General features: G+C 40.3%; 1 protein-coding gene across 1 annotated transcript in view; it reads right to left on the bottom strand.

Moving 5' to 3' along the window:
- The window catches only part of si:ch73-40a2.1 (ephrin type-A receptor 2), a 79592-nt gene extending 78281 nt beyond the window's left edge, over window positions 1-1311 (bottom strand). The window contains exon 1 of the mRNA XM_039769029.1: window positions 996-1311. Within this exon, the coding sequence (XP_039624963.1) occupies window positions 996-1083 (88 nt within the window). The 5' untranslated portion in view covers window positions 1084-1311. The remainder of the gene's footprint in view (window positions 1-995) is intronic.
- Between the last annotated feature and the right edge of the window lie 13306 nt (window positions 1312-14617).

The raw sequence follows: 14617 nt of genomic DNA, 5'->3' as shown, positions 1-14617 counted from the left end.
AATGAAAAGAGAGTAGCCACTGTTTAAATCACAAAAGTGAGTATTATGAATATTAGGCAAACAGAAGATGTGCTGAGAGCACTACATCATGTCATTAATTTTGACCATATGAAGTAGCAGGTTCAGTCGTTGCAAGGACACAGAAAAACAAAGACACTTTGTGCACCAGTAAACACAAAAATATTTCCAGCCAGCCTAAGTAGGTATGCCTTAATGAAAAACAATAATTTATAAAATACACTAAGTGTGAATTTAGTCTTGCCATCTTCAATCAGAATACTCAAAGCTAAAATGTGCAATAAAGAACAAAACTAAATGTTTACCAAATAGTGTGGCTTTGGAGAATTTTAGAGAATAGGAAAGTTGTTCATTTTGTAAGTAAATATGAATCCAAATGAACTATTCTCATTTATGATTTAGGATTGTGGCTAATTTAACAAAAAAAATAACCTTCCAGTATATTAGTTGTAAGTGATTTTTCTCTCACAATAAACAACAAAAAACAAGAACACGGATGCTAATTTAATGAATATATTATTTCATTTTAAATGAATAACAGAGCAGTAAGTTTTACCACAGTTTTCCAGTGTCCAAGTGGTAGCCAAATTAGTTTTAAAAACTTGGATGGTTCTGCTCTATTTCTATCCAAGGTCACTTCCAAAATATTTAAGGAGAACACTGCTATGCAACAAACATATCGTCACAAACGGGGGCAGTTAAGGAGGTGAAGAAATTTGTTTAGGGCTTCAACCGAGTAACCCAGCAGTCGGTTTTGAACCTGCGATTCCCTGTGCCATCCAGTCCCACTCCTCTGACTTCAGGCGCTGTCTAACAGTGACAGAACTGAACGACAGGACACACCATTGCTTCACACACACGCAGATATGCTGCCCTGGAATGTTGTTTTTTGGATGCCCTTATACCACGAAGACTTCTCACGCGGCACCTGCTTTGTAATTATTTCCAAACTTTCCGTCCAAGTTGTAAAAACTTACCCTCGATGGCTGGTGGCTGGCATCGGATACACAGTAGGCATAACAGCCAAAACTGCACAACAATCCCTGTCAATCTGTAAAGATCCATTGTTTAAAGATCCATTCGAATGTGGCTGTTACTTCTGCGTCTGTTAAAAAGCACCACCGAGATTTTAAAAAACAAGACATCTTCGCCGATTGCGGGCAGTCCAAAGAACGCCGATGACGTCAGCCTGAGTGTGCTCACGTGCCCGCCACTGTCGGGACGAGGGTAGAGTTGAAGCCACAAGGCGTTTAAAAGGTAATCCCACTAAAAAGACTGCCACTGCCTTCAGAACTTTTACGCTCAGTGGTAGGTATTGTCATTAAATTATTCTTTGGCACAAATGAACGGGCCAGTGCCCAAAATAGCCTTTGAAATATCCCGACAAGCCCTGTATAGCAGAATGACGATCATTGTGTGCTGGCTTGAAGGCTGTATTTAGTATTTGAACATTTTAACAGTACATATAAATGTTCAGTATGAAGTGCCCTTCGATGCTGATCCTTCCATTATGTCGGATGCTCATGGAATAAACTCCAGTTCTACGCCACTTTCAAATTATATACACCGATTTTAGCGATTACTGTAAATAAATAGACTATTTTCTATGTGACGGAGTCAGCCTTATGACACATGATTGTATCATCGTATCGACCCTTAAAACAACAAGACTGAAGCACTCGTGCATTTACCAATGCCGCTCACTATTTATTTTTGGCTGAGTATTACAAAGGCTTGCTAAATTAAACTTACAAAATTTGTTTAAATCGTGAATAGTTACTTGCTTTCATGAACACAATAAAACGTTTCTATTACGCCACATTTCAGTATACAATTTGAAAGATATTAAAATCTAACAAATTACACTGATAATTGTCATACACTCCAAAGCGTAACCTTAGATCTTCAAATGAGTGTGTGCTTAGAATTCCTAGAGCTAAACTTAAAAGAAGTGGTGAGGTGGCCTTCTGCTGTTATGCACCTAAAATCTGGGATAGCCTGCCGATAGGAATTCGCCAGGCTAATACAGTAGAGCACTTTAAAAACTGTTAAAAACACATTACTTTAACATGGCTTTCTCATAACTTTATTTTAGTTAAATCCTGATGCTCTGTATATTCAATTAATTATCATGATTATTCATGGTAGCTCCAAAATCCGTACTAACGCCTACTTTCTCTTCTGTTCTTTTTCGGGGTTTATGGGGTGGCGATCTGTGCCACCACCACCTGATCAAAGCACCGTGATGTCCCTACATTAATGGATTAAAGGCCATAAGTCCACATGACCGTCATCATCAAGTTCTTCCATGAGAACCATGAATACAATGAGGACTGATTGAGGTCATTTATGTGAGGTAGAATGCCTAGAGGGGGCTTGGCGGTCTCGCGGCTTCGAACCCCTGCAGATTTTATTTTTTTCCCCAGCCAACTGGAGTTTTTTTTTTTTTTTTCCTCCTTGGCCATTGGACCTTACTTCTTTCTATGTTAATTAGTGTTCCCTTATTCTAATTCTTATTTATTTTGTTTTTTTTTTCTCTTTCTTCATCATGTAAAGCACTTTGAGCAGCATAATTTGTATTAAAATGTGCTATATAAATAAATGTTGTTGATTTTGTTGATATTTCATGTAGGCAATATTGCACTGTATCAATTTAACATGAAAATATTTAGTCTATATGTGTAAACTTTTCTGTGCACTAAACAACAATACATATTCATTGGATTACATTTAACATTCTGGTTTTTGTCACATCTTAGGTCCGTCACGTGTACACTTTTTCTGATGAATCATCTAGCAGATATCTGGCCCTGGTATGTTCTATCCGTGTCCTTGATATCCTGATGGAATCTTTCACCCAGCTCTTCACTCACCACTCCTAGATTTTGAGGGAAGAAACACCAAATGGGGGGCGGCACGGTGGCGGAGTAGCAGCGCTGCTGCCTCGCAGTTAGGAGACCTGGGTTCACTTCCCGGGTCCTCCCTGCATGGAGTTTGTTCTCCCTGTGTCTGCGTGGGTTTCCTCCGGGTACTCCGGTTTCCTCCCACAGTCCAAAGACATGCAGGTTAGGTGGATTGGGGATTCTAAATTGGCCCTAGTGTGTGCTTGGTGTGTGGGTGTGTTTGTGTGTGTCCTGTGGTGGGTTGGCGCCCTGCCCGGGATTGGTTCCTGCCTTGTGCCCTGTGTTGGCTGGGATTGGCTCCAGCAGACCCCTGTTTTCGGGTTTAACAGGTTGGAAAATGGATGGATGGAAATACCAAATGTGAATCCCAAAAATCAACTTAGTTACAACCCAATTCTTTAAACTTAAGTAATACATTTTTCACAATTTCTTTAATATTTGGATCTTTATTGCTACTTAAAAATTTAAAAATTACTTCTTTGTATGATACCCAAGCCTCTTGTACCAGGCTGTTCATCAAATTCTGTGTCATAAATCATTTTCTAATATCAGGTCCAGCAAATATTGCCCTCTTCCAATTTAGTATCAGACAAAACAGGAAACATTTGGCATAAACACATCAAACAGGCTCCATTGTTTGATACGGCTTAGACAATGTGCTTTAATACAACAAGCGTAATATTGAAATGGTAGTAGCAGCACCTTCTCTGCATCCACCAAGCTGTGTCTGATGAATTTTTGGTACCAGGCTGTAACTTTTTTCTAGCTTGCCATTCCTTCTGAACCCAATGTCAATTCTTGATGCTGCTGTTCCACTCACAGAGAAAACATGGGAATTTTGTATTCCCTGATATTAGAAAATATTAATTTTAAACTAGGGGGCTTTACCCCATGCTCGCTTTGCTCGCCAACCCCTCTGCCTGCACTATGTGCTAGACTCTTTGCAGTTCTGCTGCTTGCCTATGGGGATGCAAATATACAATTTAAACAGATTTTTATTTTCATGGGAATTGTTACATATGCGTCAACACAGCGTATAACTGCCCGTGATTGAATTTCATTTCTTTCTCTTTATTAAATAAAACAACTTTTTCGAATGTTTGGCTCTGAGATTTGTTAATTGTTTTTGCAATAGCTATACTAACCAGAAACTGTTAACGTTTTAATACGAATGGAATATCAAGATCTCCTTTGTTGTCTAATGTTATCTCCGGGAGATGTACTACATTACCTTTCTTGAATACATCCTTCTTTCTACAGTAATTTGTGCAGTGTAAGACAGGATGTTGATAACAGTTGTAGATATTCTTTGGGATATTGTAAGTTTTTGTTTTCATCTCCTGCACAATCACCACTAACTGTTTCAGCATAGTCTATTGAGACGCTTTTAACCAATTTGCTGTGTAACCGTTCGACATTTTTGGGCGCATTTAACCAATTTGATGTGTAACCGATCAACATTTTTGCTGTTGATTTGTTTGACTTCATTGTTTCTCGGTGCTAGGATTGCCCGTGTACTCATTTTTTATGTTGATAACCCTTTGTGATGAAATTCTTCAATAAGATTTGAACATAATATGTCTTTTTTTAATTGGGAACTTAAAGTGAGGAAAATGTTAAAAAGTATTAGAGCTGAAAGCGCAGGAGGTGTGTCCAACAAAAGGATTCACACGAATGAGAGTTGAGAGGACCGTGGTCTTGTTTGAAAATGTTTGAGAGGAGGGCATGAATTGAAAAAAATGTCAAGTCAAAAGTCTAGTCTTGCAGGACTTGAAAAAAGTCTCTCTTTCAAAAAGTCTTGTTGCGTCAAATGATTTTTTTATATAAAGAGAGACAAAATATTGATATTTAATTAATTATAGTGTGAAAAAAAAAATGTAAAAACTATAACAATCAAAGAATGTGTTTTGTGATAAAAATGTTGAATGATGGAGTAGAATGGATGTCACTTTTGAATTCTGCACCCAAAAATATTTAAAAATCACATGAAATAATCAAATCAGTTTTTTCAGTGTATACCTGCGATTCATACAATAGCAGGATGATGCACAGGTGAGAATGTTGCCTCACAGATCTGGTGTCCTGACTTTGAGTGTGTGGATGTTTCAGGACAGGTTTTCCCTGTGCTTGTGTCAAATCGTCTCGGTGTTACAGTAGGCTCTGCAATGCACCCTATCAATGGTTGATTCCTGCCTTGCACCAGTTGTTGCTGCAGTATTCTTCAGTCTTGAATGAGTTTGTGAATATTATGCTAAATTCTGCTGTGCTTATTTTGCTTGATGGTCTGAGGCACCAACAGTTGCAGAATGCACATTTTTATAGCTGGTCAAGAACATTAATATAGCAGTACAGCTAGAATCAGCTACAGTAGTTTATTTTGTGTTTGTGTGAAAAGAATGGCTGCGTACTGAACCCTGTTCCCGGGAGCTGAGGAGTATTTACAGTAATAAACTGCACCATTGAGCCTTATTTCCTTTGTTTTGAAACACTATTTTAAAATATTAAGTAATGAGAAATTTACTTACTCTCCATTTAAATAAGTGTCATGGTATCATGGTAAGGTTTCCTTTAAACGTTTTTTAAAAGGTATTGGAAAGAAAGGAGAAAAGAATTCCAGCAGCATGGACACTTGATGACTTTTATTGGAACAGTAGCTCATCTAAAACCCTTACACACACATCCACATTAGGTAGTTGTACAGTACAATCATAAATAGTCTAACCTACTCTTTTAACAAGAGTACCAGTGAAAAATCCAAGCTCACAAAAATGTACAGACTGCACACAGACAATTGACCAGGTCACAAAATAATCCTAGAATTGATTAGAACTTGTCGTTTTGTTTTGGAGAACCAACCATGTGAAATTAAAGCTGGTGATTTCTTTATTTCTGCCAAGCTAGGGAATTTAGCAGGCAATTCATTATGGCTTTGTATTCAACAACATAAAAAGCAGAAGTGAGATCATGGAGAAGCAGCGCAAAGCCAAAATTAGTACAGTTAAAGAAGCCTTTCTCAAATCGAAGAAGAGCAGTTTCACTAGGGCAAAGACTCGGGCCTAGATATGTAAAACAAATGTTGGTAAGAAACTTACCCTAAGGTAGAATTCCCGACACCAGGTAAAAGTCCAATACTTTTTTATTTCTTCACACAATGTACACAAAGCACCCACCACACTACTCATATAAAACTACTAAACTCTAAATACACACAATACTATAATTAACACTCCTCCTCGCCCAGACACTTTGCTCCTCTACCAGCCAGCACAGCTCATTGTCTGGAGCGAGGCACCGCCCTTTTATAGCCCCTGACCCGGAGGTGTTCCTGTCCCAGCAGTCCACAGTTCCTTATTCCTTCCGGGTCAGGGCAATCAGTCTTTTACTTCAACCCGGGAGCACGTCGTTCCTTCCCGTCACATGACCGTGACGTACCCCCAGGTCATAAGGCACAAAAGAGCCCATAAGCCCCCCCCACAGAGACTCCTGGTGGCCCCCAAGGTATCCAGCATGGTTGTGTATAAACACTACAAAGTCCATGAGGCCCTGCTGGACCTCGGGGCACTATCCTGCTGTCGGGAGGGCTCCTCCTGGCGGCCTGGGGGTGAGGACCGGCATGAGAAGCCGGCAGTCCTCCACACCTGCTAAAGATTTAAGTAGATAATAATGAACTTGTCATTAATGTAAGGAGCACCATACCAGCAAAGTTTGTAGTGCTGTTGCCCACAGGTCCAGAGATCTGGGTTTATGTCTGTGTGGAATTCAGAAGTTCTACCAACGTCTGTGTAGATTTTTACTTCTAGTCTTTGAGTTTACATTCCAAAGGTGCATTTTAGGTTGAATGATGACTCTAAATTGTCCGAGTGTGGGTGTGTGCTTGAGTGTGTTTTGTGATGGATTGCTACACCCAGAGTCACAGGGCACACTCTTGTGTGCATACCAGTAATATTAAAAATCAACAATCATATTAACACGTGTGTCTCTGAAATGTGTGGAGCTGGAAGTACATAGGGACAGCAGTTTCTGAAGCTGGTCTCCTGAACGCCCATGCTGTAGGTTGCTGTACCTGTCTTCCTTCTGACAGAATCTCTGAGATGAAATGGCAGCTTTTGTGTCCAGGAGTTTACTTTCTGATAGCACAAAAACACCCATAGATGTCAGCTGTAGATGAAAGGACTGTAACTAGTCTGACACTGGTCAGAAGTGTGACTCTGCTTCGGGATTATGTAAAAGAAAATATCCATAAAATCATCATAAAAATGAACAGACTCCTGAAAAAAGCTGCCTCATAGAGGTATGCATTTTCTACAGCTTTTAGCAGCACCATAAAATAAGAGGTGTTTGCAACAATATGCAAGCACAAAGCCATATGCAGTTCTGCACATCATTATGGAAAAGTATTTTGTATGGTTGCAAAATAACAAAGTGAAGGTGATGGCTGGAGTAGCTGGAGATGTGACGATCATATGACATGTGTTGCTTGGTTCGTCACTGTCTTCTGCAACAGTGGTCACATGTGTTTTATCAAAAGTACAATGTAATTTTTTCTTTTTTTCAAATAAAATGTTATTTGTATTCAGAACAGTTTGTCATCTTGTGCATGAGCCTGCCAGTATAGGCTTGTCCCCACCACAACCTGAAAAGGATAATGTAAGCTCAAAAATGAAGGCATGACTAAATAAACATATTTTTAATACAGCCAATGGTCCATTTCTAGACTATAGCCAGTTTTGCACATCCAGTATGTGATGAGCCAATTCCTTTTGCATGGTCTGATGTCAAAGGAGGGTTGGGATTGGCTGTCATTTGTATATATCTATAAATATACCTTCTGACACCATTATCAATTTTTTTACTTTTAATTGTCTTTGTAACATTAAGGATTATAAGATGTGGGTCCTCTGGCCTCTGGTAAACCAGCACCACACACTCCATGCCTGATCTAACTTCATTGAAGACTTTACTTCAAGAAAGTGAAGAAATGTGTTGCTTGATGACAAGGTTATGTACTAGTACTTTTTTTTACTTTTTTTTTACTGCAGTCTCTCAGCCTGTACAGACTGGGTATTAATCCTGACCTGACTCCTACATGTTTTTCTTGTTTCTGTTTGGGTTTTTTTACAGATTATCTGGCATTCATTCCACATCCCAAAGATGTTCTAGTTAGATTCTAAATTGACACAATAAGAGTGCATGTAAATGTGGACATTAGTGTGGCATGCATTCGTCTGTTGCCCAATCCAGGTCCCTGCCTTATACAGTAGATGGACTGACTCTCTTCAGCGTTAGTTCATCTCTTCCATTAAGTATAATCATAGCAAGCGTTGTCCCTTGATAACCTTGTTGGAAAATGAGAGAAAGATAGAGCCTGATTTGGACTTTGCACATTATGATCCTGTAATCTTCCTTTAGTGACAGCTTGATCTATAGAAGGCTGACTTAGTAAAAAGTGTGGTCGAAATTAAATGCAGTGGACAGTGTAGGCCTCAGATAACACAGTTTGAACACCCTGGTCCATGTACTGAATTTGTAACTAGAAAAATCAAAAGCCTAATTAAAAATAATTTTCAGTTAGATTGCACTCTTAACATGAGGATAAAAACACCAGTTTTACCAACCATTTAGCAATTTTATTTGACACCCTTGTATTATACAAACCAAATTTCAAAAATGTTGGGACAGTTTAGAAACTGCTAATAAAAACAAAAATGTGTGATTTGTTAATTCTTTTCACCCTGTACCATATTGAAAACACTACAACAAATGTATTTAATGTTTTACCTTATGAATTTAATTATTTCTTTGAAAGTATACACTCCAAATCTCCAAAATCAAAAAAATGGGACAGTCAAGTGTTTACCACTGTGTAACATCACCATTTCTTTAAATATCATTTATTAAGAGTTTAGATACTGAAGACATAAGTTGTTTAAATTTACCAAGTGGAATTTTCTCGTATTCATCCATTATGAAACACTTGATCTGTACAGTTGTGTAGGGCCTTCATTGCCATATTTTGACCTTCATAATGTGCGACACATTCTTAGTTGGAGACAGGCTAGGACTGCTGGCAGGCCAATCTAGTACCAGGAGTCCCTGCTTATGTAGCCATGCAATCGAAATTCAGGCAGAATGTGGTACCCCCAAAGCATGACAGACACTGGCTTTTGGCCTGACAGCTTGGATGGTCCTTTTTGTCTTTGGCCCAGAAAATGTACCAGCTGTTTTTTCTTAGGACTATTTGAAATGTTGACTTGTTGGACCACATATTAGGGTTACACGTTTCTACTTTCCTTCTCAGGTGAGACCAAGCCCAGAGAAGTTGGTGGTAGTTGTAGACTGTGTGGATGTATGGCTTCTGCTCTGCATAGTAAAGCTTTCACTTGCATCTGTGGAGGCAGCAGCGAACAGTGTTGGCTTTACCAAAGTATCCCCCAGGCCAAGTCATGATATCAATTACAGATGCATGATGGTTATAAGACAGTGGTGCCAGAACGATAAAAGACAACACACATTGCAGAAGTGGTGTCCGGCCTTGCATTGACATTTGACTGGATTCCTTGATTCTTTTAATCATAGTGTAAAGGGTGTACTGTAAAGGGTGAAATGCCCAAAAACCTACCAGTTTGTCTTTGTGTAACATTTCTTTCAAAGTGCCGGATTATTCACTGACTTATCTATGGGTAAATTGGCAAGCCTCAACCTATTCTTGCTATTGGAAGACTAGGCCTTTTGAAGGCTCCTTACACACCAGAACACGATTACCTCACCACTTTAAAGTTACCTTGTTATGTGCCACATCATTATTAGTCCTAAAATATCTCTTACCGTACTTTTTCGGAACATGATGCAGAGTGAATAAACCCATCAAATGCTATTGACTAGGTAAGACATGAATAGTGTTATATTTATACTGTTTTGTTCAATTACAAGTCAAAGTAAATTTATAAATTACTCCTTTTTGCTTTATTACCATTTTCCATACTGTCCCAACTTTTTTCGAATTGGAGTTGTACAATATTTAGTAGCATAATAACACTAGACAAATACTGCATATAACAATGGGAGTAGACCATTTCAAAGACAAAATGATATCAAGTCATGCATCCATTACCAAATCCTGCCTAATTAAGTTTAAGGTCATGTAGGCACAGCATATCCTTGCAGCACTGAGCACAAACCAGCCCAGGACTGAGTGCCAGTCCATCACATGGGCATACTCTTGAATAAACCTTCATAAGCTCTAATGGGGCCAGTTGAGATATGGTAGTTAACCTAAAGGGTCAAGATTCGATTTGCATATTGATAGTGAAAAAATATTTTCAAGAAAATGGGCACCACAGAAACTAGGTAGTATTTTTCATTGCCAGGGAATGTAATGTAATTTGCCTCTTAACTTTACAGATAATAGTTCAATGATGACCAGTGCCAAGTGACTCAATCAGGAATTGTATCTCACCAAATTAAATTTAAATTACCTTGAACAGTACTGCATGTACAAAATGCCTAAGGAGGATAGGAGAGGCAAGCTGTCATACTAGAGACCAGAGGAGATTACTTTTTTCATAATTATTGTGTAAGAAGAGGATTTATTTCCTATGGAATCTATCAGACTAGACTTGATTTTATGTTCTCTGTTGCCAGCTAGTATTACCATGCATGTATTTTACCTTATTGTAAGTGAACTAAAATAAAGTCTGTTTATGTGTATCTGTGGGTCAGAGCTAAACAATACAAACATATTAATTGAATGATTCAATAAAGATATAAATTAGAAATACTGCATGCCCAGTGTCGGAGATGGCTGGGGTGGTAACCTGGAAGGGACGCCCAGGATAACTGGAGGAGGGCTTGCACCTTCCCCAGACCATGTGGGGGCGACTGCCCTGGTACCTTTGGGGGCCACGGGTACAGAGCTTTGAAGCTCAACCCTGTAGGGGCCCATGGTCACCGCCAGGGTGTGCCCCTATGCCTTTGAAGCCCTGGACCTCAGCACTTCTGCCACACCTGGAAGTGCTGGGGGGAAGACGAGCAGGGACACCCGGAGTGCTTCCGGGGATGCAGCCGGCATTTCTGCCACACTAGGGCGTGTCGGTGGGAGATTGCCGGAACACACCTGGAGCACATCCGGGTGCTTATAAAAGAGGCCACCTCCTTGTCTCTCCTTCAGACCTCGTCCGTCTTCCGCCCGACTCTAGCCATCACACAAAGGGAGGCGTGTGATGGCCCCCAAAGATACCAGGGCGGTCGCCCCCACATGGTCTGGGGAAGGCGCAAGCCTACCTCCGGTCCTCCTGGGCATCCCGGCTGGGTTGCCACCCCAGACATCTCCGATACTGTACAATCTGCTTAACTTTGTATGTTTCTCTTTAGAATTCTCCCTATAAATGTGTTTTTCGTATAGTTCAAGAAGTTTGAACTTAAACCAGAAATCTGTTTCAGCCATACAAGCATAGTGACAAACATGGTGTCTTATTCCGGTCCTTGCTGCCATTTCCGACTTACATGCCTGTTCTGTCTGAGCTCATTAGCTCTTTTGCTTTATTGTTCTCCCTAGGGAGCATTCATGAAAAACAAGTTCAGGCTCAGAAGGATGAAGACCATTTCCTTGTCTTTAAGTGATTCACCCATAATCATTGCTAATGCCCATGCTTTTGTCTCCATATATAAAGTTGTGTGTGAATGTGAGTCTGGAGATTTCCTACTTAGAAAGAGTTCAGTCTTTGTATCTTATAGACATTTTAAGTCCTTGTAAGCCGTTTTCCTTAGGTATGAGACACTAGATTGTTTTACTAATTATGATACTGTACATTTTAGTATTGCCAAGTGACAGGATTTTCCTATTATATCATCAAACTGTTAAACTACATCTAATAAATGGTATAGTTGAACAGCTATTACAGGTGATATTCACCTAAATAATGGCCCTCCGATTTTATGGTGAAAGTGCTGCTTGAATTGCTTTCATGTATAAATCTAGTAGTCCTCAGAATGCTAGAATGAAATAGGACTTATCACAGTAAATGACCAGTCCAAGGCAGTGCAGTATGTTGAAGGCCAAAATCATCACCAGTTGACAATGGCAGTATCCTACTGGATTCATACTGTGTAGACAGTCCACTTCTCAAGTCAGTTGTCCATGGCTGAAGACAATTGTGCTCTAATTTCAGAGGTCGGCATATCTCTTTAGATGATAGAATTCTTTTGATATTCACACTCTCTGTCTCACAGTTCGATTTACACCCACCCCATCCCCTAGTTAATTTGAGAAGGATTCAGTAGTGAGTGAAACAAATTTCTATCAGTAGAAGCTGATATTCGTTGGAAAAATTGTCTTTGAGATTAGCAATGAAATGTCACCAAGGGGAGACTGTCAAAGACACACCATATATACAACCAACTAAAGTTGTCAATGAGAAATGTAAAAGGGGATAACTCATTGAATTTAAAATTTTAAAGAAAAATCAGCAATTCTTGTGAAAAGCTAGTACTTCTAGCAGCTAAATGTAAACTGGACCAATCCAAGTTAGATGCATTGGAGCCATGATAATGTAAGTCTGCTCTAGTATGCTTGTAAGCATAATGTTTGCAAGGTGAACTGACCAAATGAGTGGAACAGGTGAGGATCAACTTTGGACATATAATAAATAGAAATATTACATTTGAGTATAAATTCTCACGTAACAAGTTAGTCACCACAATAGAACAAAAAGTCAAGTCGCACACTGAATCCCAAATAAAATGCTTTATAGTTTCTAGGGTCATTATTGCCACATGTTACTAACATTAGTAGCTTTACTCGCCTTTAGTAACTACTTTTAACCACTGTGTGATGATGCGGGTTCTGCTCCATGCTACCATCTTCTGGGGGCTTCTGGGAGCTTCTGGGAGCTCTGAACCCGATATCGTCAGTAATGTTACCGATGAGCTGGACAGTGAGGCACAACAAAGCAAGGGGATGGTGCAAAAAGTGCAAAGTTCTTTTATTTTAAAAACATCAAAATCCAAAAGCAAAGTGTTCAAATAAATAGTGCAGTGCATCACAGTTCCTTAAATAAATAATCCATAAAAAGCAGTGAATTGTGGAGGTTAAAAACACGATAGAAAAATCCTCCAGGCTATGCACCAGGGGAACCACCCTACCTGCAGCTGACCTTCTTACTGCCTTGTACCGCTCGTCTGTTCGCCTCGCTGATCCCTGGCTCCGGTGGGCTTCACCTGACCGTGACTTGGGCTCCCCAGCGACCAGGGCACTAATATCCTAAGTCCCAACTCCCGCTGCCTTCCCAGCCTTATATGATGAGCCATCCTCCTTCTGGTCACTCCTGCTCCTCAATAATGCTCAGTGGGAGCAATCACTACCGCCTGCTCCCAGGGTGCCAGCCAACCACCCATTCTCACTGTTCAGCTGCAGGAGTTCATCCTGCTTGCTCATGCACCGGCTTTCTCCTCCATGTTTCCTGCCTTCTTTCCTTCTCAACCCCTGTCCGTTTTCTCTTTCTTTTTTTTTTCTCCCCTAGCTGCCTCGAGCTTCTATTTATTACAGGGATGTGGATCAGGTGTGGCAGTTAGCAGCTCCCAGCATCAATTATGGATGTGGACAACTCCTCACCTGTGCACTTAAGCGAGGACCGCCCGCGTCACGAATTCACCCAGGACCCGCTCCCGCCACACTACCACTTCCCCTCACTAAGCTGCGAGTGCGGCGATTATTTATTTAAAAAGTGGCCTTTGATCTGAGCTGTGGACCCGCTATACCACACACTGAAGCAGTAATGCAATGAAAATACATCCATCCATCCATCCATTTTCTAACCCGCTGAATCCAAATACAGGGTCACGGGGGTCTGCTGGAGCCAATCCCAGCCAACACAGGGCACAAGGCAGGAACCAATCCTGGGCAGGGTGCCAACCCACCGCAGGACACACACAAACACACCCACACACCAAGCACACACTAGGGCCAATTTTTAGAATCGCCAATCCACCTAACCTGCATGTCTTTGGATTGTGGGAGGAAACCGGAGGGCCCGGAGGAAACCCACGCAGACACGGGGAGAACATGCAAACTCCACGCAGGGAATGAAAATACATGTTTTATTTATTTTTATTTAAAGTGGGATCAGATATGAGAACTTGCACACTTCTTGTATATAGTATTCAGCTGAGCAAATATGCCTTGGTCCAAATGTTCCCTTTTCAGAAATGTTACATTTTATAAGCAGCCTTCTTCAGCTATTAGCAGCAGAGATGGGGATGGACGATGACATTGTTACAAAACTCTTTATAACATGTTTGTGAGTGAGGGTGATGATCATACCATTTTTTAAAAATGTTTGTGCAATTCTTTGTCACGCGGAGGTTGTGATATTTTTGGTGATCATATTAGTTCCTTTTAAAAAAGTTTACTTCTAGTTCCCTATATGAGTAAGAATGGCATTAATTTGCTTTGATTGAGTTATTTCTTTTAAAATTCATCAAAAATGAATGTTTTCTGTCACAACAATCTTTACAGGAATTCGCTGCTTTGGACTTTTTTTCTTAGAATTGCCAATGCACCTAACCTGCATGTCATTTGACTGTGGGAGGAAACCGGAGTACCCGAAAGAAACCCACGCAGACACAGGGAGAACACGCAAACACCACCCTGGGTGGACCCAGGAAGCGAACCTGGGTCTCCTAACTGCAAGGCAGCAGCG

This window comes from Polypterus senegalus, chromosome 11, assembly GCF_016835505.1.
Source record: "Polypterus senegalus isolate Bchr_013 chromosome 11, ASM1683550v1, whole genome shotgun sequence".
Taxonomy (NCBI): Eukaryota; Metazoa; Chordata; class Cladistia; order Polypteriformes; family Polypteridae; genus Polypterus; species Polypterus senegalus.
The sequence above is the reverse complement of the archived record's forward strand: the minus strand, read 5'-3'. Positions and strand labels throughout refer to the sequence as shown.